The sequence below is a fragment of the Protopterus annectens genome, chromosome 4.part0, assembly GCF_019279795.1.
Source record: "Protopterus annectens isolate FY-2018-M chromosome 4.part0, PAN1.0, whole genome shotgun sequence".
Lineage (NCBI taxonomy): Eukaryota > Metazoa > Chordata > Ceratodontiformes > Protopteridae > Protopterus > Protopterus annectens.
In genome coordinates, this window is record NC_056733.1 from 1080871803 (window position 1) to 1080890322 (window position 18520).

The following is an 18520-nucleotide window of genomic DNA, read 5'->3' on the forward strand; positions in this document are numbered from 1 at the left end:
TTCAAGCAGATATCTCAGGTATCAAACTAACAGCATGGTTTCTCCAGTTACATTAATAGTCACGCAGCCAGTGCTTTTTTTTCCCTTGTTCGTTCCAAACTTTTATCTTCCCATAAACCTTCTACTTGGAAACTCTACAGAAGTAAATAGAGAAGGTTTGTTTATTGGGTAGACCAGAATCAGACAGACCCCTTCTTAGCTCCATTTCATTATTTTCTAGAATTTTTAGCGAGTTTGTTTAATGAGGGTGCTACTTCATCAACTATTAAAGTTCAACTCACAGCAGTTTCTAACTTCCATGTGGGATTTCAGAATTATTCTCTGGCTTCCTATAAACTGTGCAAAGCATTTTTGAAAGGTACTCTTCTGCTAAGACCCCCTGTGTAAAGACCCCATGCCACCATGGAACTTAAATTTGGTGCTGCAAACCATAATAGATATGCCCTTGTACCTGCAGATCAATGTGATCTTAAATTTTTGACTTGGAAAACTGTCTTTTTAGTAGCAATTACATCTGCTAGAATTTCAGAACTTCAAACATTATCTTCTAAGCCCCCATATTTGATTTTTTCATAAGGATAGGGTCACGTTATGTACTAATGCTTCCTTCCTAAGGTGGTGTTGGAATCCAACATTAACCAATCCATTAACTTGGCAGTATTTTTCCCACAGTATACAAATAAAGGGGAATATGTGCTGCACTTACTATAGATGTTCATAGACAATTACATTTCTACTTAGAACAAGAGAGATTAGAAAGACTGATCAGGTGTTTCCTTTGCACATAATAAATTGGGTGAATCAGTTACAAGGGTAACTCTAGCTAGATGGCTGACAAATTTACATCTCCCTTATCTATAAAGAATTGTATATCCCCTTTCCAAAACCATTAAAAGCTCATTCACCTAGATCTGTGGCTACATCTGCTGTGTTCCACTCTAGAGAGTATAGACAATGTATGTGCAGCTGCTACTTGGTTGTATCCTCATGCCTTTATCACTCATTACAAACTAGATTTGGTCTTGAGGGGAAGAGCAGCCGTTGGCTCAACCTTACTCAGGAATATCCTTCCTTAGAATCTACGCAGGAATTTAGGTTGCTGGGGACTCTGTCCTATTAGTAGAGGAATGAATGAAAATGGGCAACATCAGATAAAGAAGTTCTGTACTTACCATAACGTTTCATCTGTGGTGTCCATTTTCATTCTTCCTGAATTCCCAACCCTCCATCCCCCTCCATATTTCATAACCGACGTCTGGAAGAATGAGATATATCAGGACACTTGTGTTCTTTGTATTGAATTCCAGTTATGGTATTTCTTTTATAGGCTTCCTGTCAAGCTGCAAACAAGACCTGAAGGATGTTAGGGGTGGTGCATTGCATGAATGCTTATAGTTGTTTCCTTCAAAATCAGGGGGTATCTTTAACTCCTTTCATCCACAACAGTAGCTTGGATATCATAAACCTATTTAACAGGATATCTTCTTCCTTTAAACATACTACAAAGTTTTTCACACTCTTCCATAAATATAAATTCTTCAGATATTAACCATGATAGCCTAATAAATGGGCCTTTCAACAGATTCTTTTTTTTTTTGCCAAAACGGGTGATGACTAGTAAAATGTAAATAAGAATTTGAAAAAGTTGATTTACAATAAATAGCAGACTCATAAGTAGTATTAACAAAATTCTTAAATAGCAATATCTAAATAATCAGTTTAGTAAAATCCAGTGTGTACATTTCAAAAATGAGGTAGTACTGTTAATATAATTAATAAATTTACTAAATGTATCAATACCCCCTGTCCATAAAATAAGAATATCATCTAAAAATCGTAAGTATAATCGCGTATGGTTGCAGTATTTTGGTGATGTAACATACTGTTGTTCCCAGAACCATAATACCACATTGGTACAGACAGGGGCAGTTGCACCACCCGTGGCCATACGTCTGGTTTATCTAAAGTACTCTTGGTCAAAAAATACAAGATTATTGAGAAGTACCATTTCCATAAATTCTACTAGAATATTAATTTATTGATCATTAAAATCCAGTCCTATGGTCAAGGCTTCACAAAACCATTCAAGACCTACATAGGTTCATAGGATCATACTAGGCTATCTGCCCTGGGGCAATTATAAGCCTAGCCCGATTCTGTATGGCTTACGCCACCCTGTGATTTGAGTATACTGTGCCCTTTTTAAGGTTTAGTTTACTGTGCCTCTGTCTAATAGTGACACGGGAGTAATCCCTGGGACAAACCTATGATCCCCCATCCACTTATCGAGATTCTTCTTGAAGAGATTCAGTGAGGTGCTCTGCCTCACATGAACTGGAATTCTATTCCAGAGCGAAGGGAGCCTCTGGGTTATGAACCTGTCCCTCCAGCAAGTTCTATTTATTTCTGTGCTGAGGTTCAAGTCCCTCGAGTGTGTGGCTCTAAGGGATTTAGATTTACTGAGGTGGAGCATGTCCATTAATTCTGGTTTTGACATAGCTTTGTATGTCAGGCATAGATCACCTCGAAGTAGGCGGTATGCATCTGAGTAGAGCTGGAGTTTTTTTAACCGAGCAGCATATGGCATCTGTTTGAGACCCTTGATCCTCTTGGTGAGATACTTTTGGGGTCTTTCTAATTGCTGTGGGTGTCGGGTAAGGTACATCCCAAAAGGGGCATTGTATTTTATGATGGGCCTGATGAGGGATGACTAAAGGGGCACGATTACCTCTCTTGATCTAGATGTGAAACCCTTCGTGATGAGGTGGGCTATGTAGAAGGTCTTTCTAACCACTTTGGCAATGTGGTTTTCAAAGGAGAGATTGCTATCAACTTGGGTCCCCAGGTCCCTAATAACTTTCTCTGTAGTTAATGGGTTTCCGTCTATGTGGTGATTTGTGGGCACATTGTTTTTGCCAAAGAGTATGACTATACATTTTTTGGCATTTAGCTTTAAACCATGGCGCTGGCACCAGTTATCTGTCTCTGTGAGACCTTATTGAAGGATGTTTGTGTCAGCTGGAGAGTTGATTATGGCGCCCAGTTTGCAGTCGTCTGCGAACTTGGTGAGCCATAGACCTCCCACGTTTGCCTGTACCTCAGAAAAGTATATAACGAACAAGAGTGGTCCCAGGACAGAACCCTGTGGGACGCCACTTGTGACCGGTTTCGAGTCTGACATGGCTCCAGCAACTCTCACTCTGTGGGTTCTGTCTTTGAGCCAGTTTGCGACCCATCTTGTGACATAGGGGTTTATATTTAGGCTGGATAGCTTATCTATGATGCCTGAGTGGGGTATTGTGTCAAATGCCTTTGCAAGGTCCAGATAGGCTGTGTGGACTACCTTCCCTTCATCTATGGCTTTGGTGACTGTTTCAAAGAAGTCAACCAGGTTCAAAAGGTAGGATCTGCCCTTGACAAAGCCGAACTGGGTAGGATCTAGTGTCTGTAGGTCCCCAATGTCTTTGTTTATGAGCTCCATGATGATCCTCTCCATAGCCTTGCAGACTAAGCTAGTCAGGCTTATGGGGCGATAGTTTCCAGGGTCCATAGAGGCTCCACCTTTGTGGAGTGGGACCACTGTTGCTGTACGCCATTCTGTGGGCACATATCCTGTAGTGAGGCTGAGATTGTATAGCTGTTTTATTTGAGGGATTAGTTCCTCTTGTAGTTCATGTAGGACACAACCTGGGACGCCATCTGGTCCCATGGAAGCAGTGTTTCTTGCTTTGGAGAGGGCAGCCTTCACCTGAGCATCTGAGATGTTTGGGAGGCAGCCCTCTGCCGGGATAGATACTTGCTCTTTTGGGGGAGTTTGCACTGAACCTGTCTGCCAGGATATTGGCGATGTCTGTGGGTTCACTGTATTTTTTGTCATTTAGAATCAACTCAGAACAAGTCTGGGAGTTGCATCCCAGGTTTCTAACATAACTGAAAAAAGCCTTATGATTGTCTTTGGTGTCCTGTGCAATTTTTCTCTCAAAGCTGGCCTTGGAGGATTTTATGAGGGATTGTAATTTTTTGCTAGTACTGATCAGAGATGCCTTCCCTATTAGGGATTTTGCTCTATCATGTAGTAGCTTTCTCCTTCTGTTGTACAGTTTATTTATGGCAGGGGTCCACCAGACTGGACGCCTGCCTTTGGATGATTGGGTCTTGTTTTGTTTGGGATAGCATGATCCATGCATTCCTGGAGATGTCCGTAGAATGCATTTATATAGGATTCTGCAGTTTGGGCTGTAGTTTCCACTGGCCCTGGGGCCTTGAAGGATTCCACTTGGCTTTTGAGAAGTGAGAAGTTCGCTTTTGAGAAGGTTTTCACTGTGGTTTTCTGGGCTGAGGGTGGGGTCGGGATGTGGACATCCAGTGAAATTAATTTATGGTCTGATCTTACCAATGAGGGATATACTTCTGGTGTGGAGCATAGAGTCCCCATGTTGGTAATGATCAGGTCTAGTATGTTGTCCCCCCTTGTGGGAGTGGTGACTAGTTGTTCCATAGCATTTGAGTTTATAATTTCCAGGAATCTTTGGGCTAAGGTGCTGGGGCTTGAGTAGTGCTTCCAGTCAATGTTTGGGTAGTTGAAGTCACCCAATATAATGGTGTTCGGAGAGATCTTAATGTTCTCCAATGTTTTCAGGAAAGCCGAATGGGATTCCTGACTTTGAGAGGGTGGTCTGTAGGATGCTGTAAACTGAAAAGCAGTCTTGCCCACTGTTAGTTGCACATGGATGGTCTCCGATACGTGCAATGCCACTAACCTGGAGGTGTGGATATCCTTGATAAATATGGAAACTCCCCCTCCTTTTGTGGTTCGGTCCGGGTTTTGGGGCCGAAAAGCATGATATGAGGTATAGCCTGGTAGTGCTGGGGTGCTCTCCGGAGCCTTGAACCAGGTTTCTGTCACTGCACAGATATCGATGTTCTCCATACTGAGGAGAGCTTGAGTCGTGCATCTTGAGGTTAAGACTTCTGGCGTTTAGCAGCATTACCCTTAGTTTCTTGTTCCTTGTGCTGTCTATGGGGGTGGGTTTGACTTTTGAGCCTTGCCTAAAAAAGGCACTATGGGGGTGGCAAGAGCCTTTGCCAATATCCGAAAGCCCAGTGATGACAGGTGCAAGCCGTCCCTAGCGAAGCAACGTGGCTTGTCGAGCATGTCATCCCAGGCTGACAGACACTGGATCCCCTTTGAATGACACCAAAATTTTAGCCAATTGTTAAAATCGATCATTTTGTCTTTGTACTGTGGCATCATTCTAGGTGAGGGTAAGATGCTGCTCAAGGTCAGGGTCATACCAGCCAGGGCTACATGATCAGAGAGCTCCTCTGTCTCTTTTCATGTAGTCCAGGGAGGTACGTCTCAGGTCATTCACACCAGCATGTACAATGACGGAGTCATATTTGTATTTGCTTTGGAGTGACCCGAGTGCTTGCGTTATGTGTCGGATCCTAGCACCCGACAGGCAGCTCACTGTGACCTTCTCTTTATTCAGCCTGGTGAGCGGGACGTCAGTGTGTCTGACAATAGAGTCACCTATAACAAGAGTATCAGGTGTGTTATTCAGCCTTAAGGGCTGTGGCTGCTTGGCACACTGACTTTGTGGGTTATGTGTTGTGTGTGTTTTGTTTTGAGGTAGCGTTTGCTTGGATGTCTGCTTTGGAGGTCTCTGTTGCTTAGGTAGATTTTTATTTAGAGCCTCCGAGTATGTTTTTGTGTATTTATGTGTTTGGTTCGCTGATGTGGTGGGACTATGTGATACTGGAATTGTGTTGTGTGAGGTTACCTTCTCCTCCTGACTGGTTACACCAGTTTTGAGATGAGAGAGCTCAGCCTCCAGTTTGGCTAAATAGTTGCATCTCTCACATATATTTGAACCTGTTTGGAGGAGGAGAGGGTTGTCCGTGTACATGAGACAGTTGTAACATTGCCTCAAAATTCCCTGATTCACCATCTGGACTGGAGAGGAAACCATTGACTGACCTTTGCATATGCTAGAGTAATAGGGAAACTGAATTTAAGACGGACCAATAGAGGACAGGGTAATCGTAGAGAGTATAAGAGTAAGTAGTGCTTATGGTTTAATAGTGCTAACTTGTAGGATTACTTAATTGGACCAGTGAAGGGCCTTAGAATGAGAATATGGTGTTTAAATTGAGAGATAGAGCAGTTCTAAGGGAAAAAGTGAAGAGCAGACTTTGTGGAGCCAGGAATAGTTTAAACCCAATTAGGCGGTGCTGCCCACTGTTGCGCTATGCACAAAAACGTGCAAAACGCGCAAAAGAGGGTTTTAAGAGAGGAAGATGAAGGAGTTTTGGAATTGACCCAGAATGGCCAATAAAACTACAGTTTCAAGTCAGTAACCACTCCCACAGGGGCAGGCAGGCTGCTCAATGTTTTTCACTGCCACTGATCAACAGAGAGACTTTCCTTTAGCCCAAGCAAAAAATGGCCTCACAGAAACTTACAAACAGTTCAAGAACAGCAAGCCTGTAACTGAACTTTTTTTAAATCTCAGAAAAGTGGGGAAAAAAGCAAGTTTTTTTTGTTTTTTTGTTTTTTCAGAGATAGCAGAGGTTAACAAGTATCAACAAGTTATAACAGTGCAGTAAATGACCCCACACAAGAGTGCTAGGCCAAAGACAGATAAAATGCAAGTTTTGAGAAAAAAACGATTTTAAAAATAAGTGCAAACAGGAAATTCAGTAAACAGCTCTAGGTTGTGCTCTAAATACAGTTACTAATGCAGAAATCAAATTTAACAAGCCAGAAAATGCTCAAAATAGGCGGCTATGCAGAAAAACTTAGCAAATAAACAGAGGAAAAATACTTAAAGTCTCAAAAGTGGCTCCTTTCTTCTCTCAGCGTTTTCTCCTCTTGGTGGGTGCTTCACCAACAGCCAACAAGCCTGAATACTACTAAAAATAAATCTTTAATATCAATTGTAGCAAACAATATTGTATTACTATAACCTACAGTTGCAGTTTTTCCTCAAGCCATCCCAAGAATCTCATAAATCGTGATTTTTATCCACAAAAAATTCCTTTAGCCTATGGTTGGCCCACTTTAGTAAACGTTCCATCCTGGATCGACCAGTTGCAGCTGTAGGCCAGAGGGGTGGACTTGATGCATCTTTATGGGTTTTAGGAATCCCAAAAATAGCCAGTACTACAGGATGTTCAGCTTTCAAGTATTTGATAACATCATTACTAAACCCATAATCCATAGGAACCTCTTCTAACCATTTATCAATTTTGTGTTATGTTGTATTAGTCAGATTCATAGTTGGTTTAAAAAAAACTTCATCATATATATATATATAGATATATATATAGATATATATATATATATATATATATACTGATGCATTTTAACCGTATGTAAAGTTGTGTCCATAATAACTACCCTTCCACCTTTATCAGGTTTCATAATCCAAATAGTGGGATTGCTAGATAGTTGGTATGATAAAATATATTCCTTTTTGCTTAAATTGAAAAACATATTACTTTTTTGGTGGTCTAGCACCCTGGAGTCAGAGTCACAAAGTTTTTCAAATAATAACAAGGCAGGTTGTAAGGAGGGATTCTAAGTGTTTCTTCTATATTTTTGGAGCATTATTCTTAAATTTCTCCCCCATAATAAATGAAAAATTAACCTTCCTCAGAAACAACGTAAGTTGTACAAGTGTGTGATCCATATCAAAACCCTTCACAGGTACAAAAGTGAAACCTTTGTTAAAAATATTCACCATTTCCTGCGTAATAGAAATGTAATTGTAAATATAAATCTTAAATCTATTAAATATTCAAATACCATGTTGAAATAGGATAAATTGGAAACATCATCACCCATCAGTCAAAAACAACTCCACCAAGAATAGTAACATCCTTACTGGGAGCCATACCCCTCAACTGTCTGGATTTTTGCCTCATATTTTTGGTCTGTACTCCATAAAATTTGTGATTTTTCTAGCAAATCACTGGGATGATCTAAGGATTGCATTCGCAAAATAATGGTATACAGCTGAGTTTCACGCTTCAAGTCCGTAACAAAATGCATGTTAACATAAACCCTGTTACTCTAGCAACCTTCTATGTTTATAAGAGCAATATTTAAAATATGTCCCTATTTTTTAGCATTTGTCCACCCCATTTTGTCAGCCCTGGTCCAGATTTCTTGCGCTAGGAGGTTGAAAGGTATGCTAGGAATTAAGCCACATCCTCATAAAGAAGCCAAATCTAAATCATTAAAACCAATAGAACCAGATACTGGTGGGGAAAAAAACAACATCACTAAACACTTCAAGCTCACCCCCACAAAGAATAGTACCATCTATATTAGACACTAAATCTGGTCCAAAAAAATAAAATTTGAATCAGAAACATCAGTAGAATCCAGCACAAGTCCAGGGCTAACACTTGAATAAACCAAAATACTAGAATCAATTATGCAACATGATGTCTTCCCCTGCCCCTCGTTCCCTTTGTCCCATGTATTTTACCAGCCCTGGTATTAATCTGAGTAATGGGAGGATTCTGCTATATTTCTCACCTTTTTTCTCAGTTCCATTACCCTGGAAGACCTGTTGGGACCCGTAGGTAAAGGGGACTGATAGTTTGAAGCTATAAAATCTGAATTTGACTCTCACCCTGAAGAATCAAAATTATCAGTATACAACACATCATATTTAGACCCCTGAGAGGCTTGAGTACTAGGATATACTTTTTTCTTTTCATAAGCAATCTTATTTCTAATGAATTTCTTACTCTTTCTAATACGTATATTGTTATTTCTCTAATCAGCTTTATCAAGTTTCATAAAATTTGTCAAATAATAGATCTGTACAACTATCATACAACCTATTAATATCAGCTTCCAATTTAGACAGTAACTGCATATTATTTTTCACAATCAGACCTATGAATTCTAAACTAATACAGTCAAAAATTCTAATGATTCACAATGAGTTATGGATCCTGGTTGTACAACATTAAGGTACTTCCATAGTTTAAGACGTTTTGGTACCCTTTAAAGGTGTACAAAATCATTAAAAGCATTATCTAATTGCAGACCATGATATTGTCCCAATAACATTTCAAAATATTTAATTTTGCCCTGCAGGGAAGCAAACAATATGTCATTAACAGTCTTTGTCCCCACCCCTACATTTAAACAAATAGATATAAGCAACCAGTCTTTACAAAATTCAGTACCTCTGTATTCCTGAACTCGATCGTGTTCTATAGTCCCATTTATATGTGATGAACATATCCGTTCAGCTGAAGAATGCGCATAACAGGCCCTGGAAGTCACAGTCCCATAAGTAGATGGATGAGCAGAGCTAGTATCCACTTTCATGATAGAATCCTCGCTGTTAACTGCAGAGGTGGCTACAGTGTTCACTACCACTGCCACATATGATCGTTGACCCAAGGAGCAAACAGTTTGCTCAACAACTTGGCAGACAATTTTACACAACTATCCTGTTACAACTCCCATTTGTCTGTAAATGTTTAAGCAGTGAAGTATTAAAATCACACCCATTATGTACACATTCTTAGTTCCAGGATGTAGATACTATATCAGTTTCACATCCAGAAATTAGGCCAGAACGGCTTATAGAACCAATCTATTGAATTAAAACATTGTTCGCTCCAGAAACCAATGGGAAATCAGTCACTTCACAGTGTTTGCTGGGAATGCGTCCAACCGGCGGCAGCTGCTGCAAATTCTGTGTCAGCTGGGAAAGCAACCCAACTAAAAGTGTAAGATCACCTTCATGTTGAGCACTACATGGGCTGCCAAGAAGAAGCATTCACACAAACAGAAGAATTCTGCATTCTAACTTCAAATAACTCCTGCAAAGACATCAGTGAACAAACAAGGAATCAAAAAAAAAAAAAAGAATCTGGCCAGAAATGTACACCAAAAAAGCCAGAACATAAAATGGCGGCAGCATGATAAACATAATCTCGACAGTCCAGTTTTCAGAATGATATGTAATGTCATTGTCCTGCTTAGTTTTGTGCCCAGTGCAGAACAGACTTCTATTTCTGATCATCTTTAATTTAATGTTGCAGTTAAACTCTGTGTATTTAATTAATATTTATATATACACCATCATTTTATTGTTAGAATGTTGTATGATTATAGAGATTTGGTATATACATATATATTAAAAAAATGTTTTATGTAAATTTATTTTTTAAAAAAATGTATGTTTTTTATGTGAGTTTATTTGTTTTAGTAGACGTTTGTTACTTTAAATAATTAAATTCTCTGTAGTTTTTGATTGAATTTGGTGTAACACCTGACCAGTATAATGCATTTATTTAGGCCGCATTGTTTTTTTTTTTGTGTATTTAATCTGAAGACGTACTTGGTAGAAAAGGAATGAAAGCGCTTATCTGTCTATTAAATTAAATTACTTTTGTTTGGACATCCCGTTCTGGCTTGCTTTGTTTAAAATCTGCAGTTCAGTCTTTCGTAAAAAAAATACACACACAGGTTTTGTTCATTCCATTATTTATAAAGATCATCTCGCTTGGCTAGTGTAGACTCTGTGTGCTGTGTTCCTTGAAGAGTGGTGTTGGATGTATGGCAGCAGACAATGACCTGATTTCACCACATAACTCGGTGGTAAAGTTGAAGCAGCTGAGATACAGTGTCTGGCTGCTAAGATAGTTTGCACTATCACTGTCATCAGTCCTTCTGCCTTGAAGTGAACATGACCAGCATAACCTCAACCAAGGTACCTGTTAGGATCTAGATCCGGAATCTATTTTAGGGGGGGGACATGGTCATGGTCAAGGATGTCTCCTTTCAGCACATAGCAGTAACTCAAATTCAGAGGCACAGTCAGTAAATGGAATTTTCACCATAAAAAGGCATAAATACCTGCCTTATTAAACCAGATTTTTGAAGCGGCAGTCAGCGGTGGCCATCTGTGTCCTGTCATTAGCTTTCGTACTTCCACATTGTTCAGGGTTTTCTCTTATTCCTGAGCTTTCACTTACTTGTGTTGATAGCATGAAGTGTTTTTTTCTTCTGCGTATTATAAATATCCTGCTTTCTTGCATATTTTACATGTTTGTTAACTGCCATTCATTCAATAACTTATTTTTGAAGCGATGAGTGAAATGACCCAGTTTTAATATTGTTTTTCCTTGTTTTGTTTCATAGTGATGCAGACAGGGTGCATTTACACGCTCATGATATTATGATGAAGTGCACTTCAGTACTGACAGAACTTGCAGCAGCTGTTGTCTCAGGAATGTCTGTCGATGGCTTAGAAGTGGTAAGTGATGCTTTAATTGTTTCTTTGTCTTCTTAGAGTTTTAAATGCATTTTAAGGAGATGGACCAGTGTTGATTTTTTTATTTTTTGGGAGGGGGGGGGGTCTTCAGACCTTGGACATGTGTTGCCGAATATAATGAGTAAGGTTATGGTATTTACCTTGCTTCCAGAGTTCACCCTTGGTACAAAAAGTTACACTTTGGGTATCTGACAATTCTTTTTGAGATGTGTTTGCTGTGTTTATTGTTCAGTAACAATGCAACATCAACTGGGGCAAGTTTTGTTCTCAGGGATGGTCAAGAATGCAGGGATGATGTGTGACTTGTAGTTACAGTATATGCATATGCCTTATAAATATGAGTAATGGAGCAGCAGTAGAGTTCAGTGTCCTTTCCCTTTTGAGAGGAGTTTGTAGGCTCATAAACTGTGATTATAATGGAATAAATAAAACAGACCGGAAGTACTGGACTGTGCTTATCACACATTATTTCTTTTGTTTCATACTGTCAACCCAGATCACTTCGGTGTTCCAGACTTTTGCTGGTATTCTATTGTACCTGCATTATCCGGACTGGAGTTTTTCTCCCTGGGCCTGCACTGAAAATGGGCTCTTTCTGACCCAGTCGGACCTTCCCAGTAAACAAATGTCAAATAAATGAATAAATAAACACTTATGCAGTAGTTGACTGAAAGCGCAACTGTTTTTAAATACTGTTTCTGGAGCTACTTTATTTCTCAGAATGTAAGTTGTGACAAGCAAGACAGCTGATAGAACAGATCAGATGAAATTACTGAGATATTCCTATCAAAGTAGCAAGTTGTTTACATGCTGCGTTTTTTTAAATACTATTTTCTAGACAACGTAGCAGTGAACGTCTTTCATAATATTGAGTACATAGCCAAGATATAGGATTTTAAGTGTTTTCTCTCCCCTTTTTGTGTTAAGCTACCATAAAAAACTTTTGATCAAGTGTTTTGTGGACTTAAAGTAACACTGACATTTTTCTTCTGCAGTATGAAGGAAGTATGTATTTGACAGAATCTACTGGTGAGAAAATTTGTAAAAATTTCAAGCAGATGACGTATTAAATCATTCATAATATTTCCCATAATGCCTATTTCTAAAGTTCATGCATATAGGTTATAAGTCCTTCCATAGGACTATCATCTGGTTTCAGATTTTTTTCCTGGCTTGAATATCATTGTTCCACTAGCCTTTAATTGACCCCCTCCAGTGGCGTTTTGAATGACAGTTCTTTGCGTGATAATTATGGCTGCCAATCATGCCACTGGGAGAGACTCAAATTTGACTTTCAAGTCAAGGCTTTGGACATATATCTCCAGATGTTCTACCTTTTGTTATCGGAGACCGAACTTGAAATTGATGTGTTTTTTGGGAATTTCTCTGCATTGGATGACTAGAAATTCTTTATCAGCATTTTCATTGTTTAAATACTTGTATGCTTTGATGCTTTTAGATTGTACTTCATCGAAAACCAAAGTCTAACTATCTGTGAGATGGCTGCAGCAAAATAAACATAATCCTGACAGTCCAGTTTTCAGAATGATATATAATGTCACTGTCCGTTTATAGTTTTGTGCCCAGTGTAGAACAAACTTGTATTTCTGATCATCTTTCAAGTACTTTCTGTTTGTCTATATAGAGGAACAGAGTATATATCAGTTTATCAAGCAACTCTGTTTAGAGGTGTCTTCCTTTAGATCTAAAGTTTCTGATTGTTATAGGTACTTTACTGCAGTTAGAGCTTGCAGTAATAACGTATTTGAGAACGTTTTCCTCTGTGTGAAACCGAAAAGTACCTGACTTTTAAATTACTTTTTTAACTTGATCATTTTCCTTTCCTACAAAGTTGGTACATACATTTTTCTTGTCTTTGTTTTTCTTCCATAGATGGAGTAAACTAAGGTAGAAACTAGACATGTTGCATCTAGTATGTTTGAAAATGAAGAGGTTTTATTTTAAAAAAATGTGAAGTACACCAGTTTAAATGATCTTAGTGCTCCACAAAGTACTTTAGTGCTGCTGCATCCATGTTGTTTTAGAAAATTGTAGCAAATGCTTTAATTCAGTTAAAAGTGGTGGACTAATTCTGGATATAACTGCTGCTGGTTACAGCTTGAGAATTGCTGACATTTTTTTTTTGAAAGAGGATTCTGATTATTTACTAACTCTAAGCAATCAGAAGAATGTCTAGGCTTCTCTTCCCAGCAGTTTATTTTGGAGGCATAGAGGATGAATACATTGATGAAAACTGGCGCTTCATTTGGGGGAGAGGTTTGATTCTCCCATTCCAATGTAGACAGTCTAAGGATCTGATATTGTCAATTTTTCATCTCCTCCTCACAAGTGGGGTTTGGATCTGAGCCCTTGGATCTGACTCAGTCGTTAGCAAGCTCATGGCAACCAAAAAACTCTTGGGTACCTCCCCCTTACCCACAATGCATCTCTTCCCATTACCTCAGATCTCATTTGTTGCTTTATGAAGATGTGGGCATTCCGATAGCTCTTGGTGTCAGGTTGTAATTTTTCCATATTTTTCTCTTAAAATCTCCTCAGGCTTTAATAGTCTTTCCCCTTCTTGAGCTTTTGGGTCTGTTCCGGTGTTGCTCACTACTTTATTTACCTTTTTTCTAATTCTTCATTTTCTTCCCACCAGTAACCATTTTTCGATAAGTTACTTTCCTCCCCCTTTTTTTACCTTGAGGTATTTCTTCCTACTATTGTTAGTAGGGTTTTTTCCCTCTTTCTCTACCTATCTAAAAAAAAAAAAAAAAAATCTTTCTTCTGTTTTCTTGAGTGAGTGTGTCTGTGTAATGGCCGAAAAACAAGACAAACTGGCTGGGTTCAAGAAGTGCTCTAAGTTCAGGCATAAGATTCCGTTTAGCGACTCACACTCCTTATGTGTTTATTGTCTTGGGCCTATGCATTTACAGGAGGACTGTGTCATATGTCACTCCTTTAACAATAGAACCTTAGTTGACTGAAGGAACAAACTCATTTTAAGAAGGATGTTGCCTTCAGCCTTTGATGAAGCTATTTCTGGAGCAGAGGATTGTTCAACTTCTAAAACTAAATTGGTTCATTCCAGCCCTGCTTCGTCCTTGTCCTCCAAATCTTTGGACAAAGCCAAGAAAAGACCTTCATTGGCACTGAATGATTTTTCGGAGCTGAAGTCCAAAAAGATAAAATCTCCCTTGTATAGGAGTCTCTAATCCGATCGGAGCCTTCTTCTCTGACCACTACTTCATCAGATCTGGCTTCTTTGACTCCAGTCTCATCTGGCAAGGATGCTTAGTAACTTCAAACCAATTTTGATGTTACCGCGGACACAGTACTCTTCCCTCATTTGACCCAGTTCCTTCGAGGGTACCGTCCCCTTTTCTGACACGGCCAAGAACCCCTTCTACTTCACCCTCCCGTTTGACCAAGTGTTTTACTGAAGAAGATGTGGAACAGATGGCATAGAAGATTTTATGAGTGCAGGGTATCTCTAGGTCCCCCTTGACCTCGACCCTTTCAGCTCCAGATATACCTAAACCGTCCACTCCCCCTCTTCCTGCTCCTCCAACTTCGGGGCAAGTTTCTGACCTCACGTATCCAGTACGCCTGGTGTGTTTGAGTTTGGATCCTAGGTTGTCCTCTTCCTGGGACCAGACTTTCGCTCAGAACTTATTGGCCTTTTCGGAACCGGAGAGCTCCCGGAGCCGAAGTGAGCTTTGCGAACCTTGGATGCAGTCAACTCCCAGATTCTCAGAGCAGTCGATGCGCCTTTGGAATTTAGTGAAAATGAGCTTGGCTCCAGCTTCTACCATGGGCGAGATGTCTTCTGGAGTGGAAGGATCTCCATCCCAAAAGCATGGGTTATTGAGTCTAGAGTCTTCGTCCTTCCAGGAGAGGTAAGCTTTTGGGGCTTTGGAGAGGGCTGTGGCTGCCACTGCACCAGAAAAAGCACCAACCCCCTCGAATCCGTTATCCCAGGCAGATACCTGCCTTTCTTCTTCATCCCATCTTGTTCCACAGGGACAGCAGGAACCTAGGCTCCAGTATACCTCTCAGGGTACCCCCTACTTTTCCGATACCACCCCAGACTATCTCACTGAGAAGGTCTCTTGGAAGAGGTTATGCAAGAGGAAGCATCTGGACTCCACAGAGGAAGTCAGCCAATGAAGACACCAACCTCGATGAGGGTGGGGGTTCCCCATGGTCACCCCCTGGAAACGTTTCCTTTGAGAAGATTCTGGAGATTCTCAAGCAGTGGGGTTGACTGGCAGTCCAGCAACCCTTCGTCTGAGGAGTCTGTGTACCTGGCTGCCTTTGATTCCCACCTGTTTACCTCCTGGGTGACTCTGCCCACCAATGAGCGCATAGATCTAACCTCATGGTAGGTGTGGGAGACCCCAGACTCCATTGAGCCAGTTCCCCGGAGATCAAATAAGGCTATAACCGCTCCTGCTGATAAGGCTTTCTGGACTCAGGGGGTTGCAGTAGATGCCATAGTCATGGCAGCAGAGATCAAGAAAGACCTTTTCGGGGAGTGTTCAACTACCCATCCTCCTAATAAAGATTCTAGGACAATGGATAGATGTGGGAAGCGTGTCTTTTCCTCAGCAACCTTTGTCCTGCGGTCACTGTTTTATCTATCTCATTTTACCAGGTTACAAAGGGATCTGCTCAAAGAGCTGTCAGATGCCCTTCAAGGAGTACCTGAATGAGCTAAAGAAAAAGTAGCTTCCCAGTTGGCCACCCTACATTCAGTTGCCAACTCTTCCATGAGGCTCATTGCCCACACAGCCAAAGGAATGTGCAGAGCGGCAGATTCTGCCATTTTCATGAGGAGAAATGCCTGGATGCGCCTTTGAGATTTTGCGGAACCTTTTAAGTATTTGTTTGTCAGTACCCCATTTGATGGCATGTCACTTTTTGGCCCCAAAGTTAACAATACACTATCCAGGTGTGAGAAGGAAGGTAAGAAGGCCCTTTCTGCCATGGGCATACGTTTTTCATTTCAGAGACCTTATCCCAAAGGTCAGAGAGGTAGCTGAGAAATGTGGTTCAAAAAGTCTTAAGGGTCATACCAAGACACACGTGGAGTATTTTCCCCCCAGAGGCAGAGGAGGAAACAACAACAATTATATACAGAATTGATTTGGCAAAAGTTCAGTTTTCCTTTATCCATTCAACATTGGCATTTGCACGCTTCACTTAGTAATTCCTCAGTAATGCCTTAAATTCAGATAATTTCCACTCATTTCTGTTATAGTTCAGCAATACGTTAAGATGTAATGTTATGTAAAGTTCATCAGTGAGTAACCTGTAGGCAGGTCCTTTTAAGTTTAAGGCTTCTTGATTCTGTGACCTTAAAATGTAGAAATCTGTAAAGGTATTTAGTTTATGGGCAGAGGGGAGAGTATACCATTTAAAAAAACAGTAATGTCAGGGTAGACATTAGCATAGCAGACCTGCCATTAGATGGGAGCCAGCTGGCCTTTTGTTGCATGAGGCAGTTGGTGTGCCTTGACTTCAGAAGTGAAAAATTAAAGAAATTTGCATGTTTTATTTACAGTGGTTTGCAGCATGTTTATTTAGAAATAGGTCAAGGCTATGACTGGTAGGATATTTTGCAATTTAGATACAAGTATATTTATTCCTCCTGTTTACTTATTTATTTGCTTTCAAGATGAAAAAATTAGTTTGTTTGTGGCAATGTTTAAGTTGTGTTAAGTCTTTATCTGCTATATCTTCTCCACAATCATAACAGTTCAGACACACTTTAGGATACAAGTAGTCACTGTATAGTTATAATTTTATACCTGTGAAATAGGATTATTTCAATAAGTTATAAATAAGTGCTTCATCCAAGTTCTGTGGCATTTTAATGTATCAGATACCACTGTGGCAGTTTTGATGGAATTTATAATTAATTGTCAAGATCATCATATGACTAACTTGTTTTACTTTCCCGGAAGACAGGGTGTGCCCTATGAGGATGGGTAGTGGTAAGGTGATTATGGTCCATATACTGAGTTTGCCTTGTAATGCTACAAATCTGTTAATGAATAATGTTAAAATCATTTTGCATTTCCTTCTGCACTAAATTAAATGAGTTGATAACTATCAAATGACTAAAATTGTCTCTGTACAATGTAATTTTTTTAGCTTAGGTAAATCTGTTATAAGCAAATACAACCGGCAAGTGAGCAGTCAAAAGTACGTCCAGGAATTCACCCACGAAACAAGTAGAATACTTTCAGACAAGACTTCTTCTTCTTCTGTTATAAGCTCATCAATAAGTAGAACAAAACAGGTCCCCAGACAGAACTCCGAGGAACAACTGACTTTTATATGCAATTTCAAAGATATCTGCATCATATAATATCTGAACTGTGTATTTAACAAATGAAATGTTATTTTGATTTTATTTATTTTTCCTTTGTTAATTGGGTTAGTCTAACTAGGCCGATATCACTTGGGGGTCTCCCCTGAAAATATGTTATTTATACTACTAGGGGAAATTTGTCCAGGGCTTCAGAAAACTTCCCCTACTCTTTTCAGGAGGTGCCATGGTGTCTTTTACATCTTGCTGAGCTACCACCAACTCGAGTAGATGGGGATCTCATTTTAACAATTCATCTGAAGGAGGACACAGGAGCGCAGTACTATACTCCCCTTGTGCTGCACCGCAGTGTCAGCAGTCGATCTACTAAGGTTCATAGGTTCATACTAGGCTATCTGCCCGAGGGCATTTACAAGCCTAGCCCATAGTTTTGTGGCTTACGCCACCCCTTTAGTATGGGGAACTATACCCATTATTTTGCTGTGCCTCTGTTGAGCAGTGACACTGAGGTAATCCCTGGGGTATATCTGCGATCTCCCATCCATTGGTCAAGATTTCTCTTGAACAAGGCCAGCGAGGTGCTCTGCCTCACATATACCGGGATTTTATTCCACAGCATAGGGTGTCTTTGGGTGATGAATCTATCCCTCCAGCACGTCCTATTAATAGCTGTGTCGAGGTTTAAGTCTCCCGCCCTTGTGGCTCTGACGGATCTAGATTTTTTGAGGTGAAGCATATTCATCAAATCTGGGTTTGACATGGCCTTGTATGTTAGGCAAAGGTCACCTCTGAGCAAGCGGTGGCGACTGAATAGAGCTGGAGTTCTTTCAGTCGGGCAGCATAGGACAGATGTTTGAGACCCTTTATCCTT

General features: G+C 40.0%; 1 protein-coding gene across 3 annotated transcripts in view; it reads left to right on the forward strand.

Moving 5' to 3' along the window:
• TMCO6 (transmembrane and coiled-coil domains 6) overlaps positions 1-18520 on the forward strand; it is a 518761-nt gene that overhangs the window by 315809 nt on the left and 184432 nt on the right. For all 3 annotated transcript variants that reach the window (XM_044069021.1, XM_044069020.1, XM_044069022.1), the window contains exon 8: positions 11180-11294. In XM_044069021.1, the coding sequence (XP_043924956.1) occupies positions 11180-11294 (115 nt within the window). The remainder of the gene's footprint in view (positions 1-11179; positions 11295-18520) is intronic.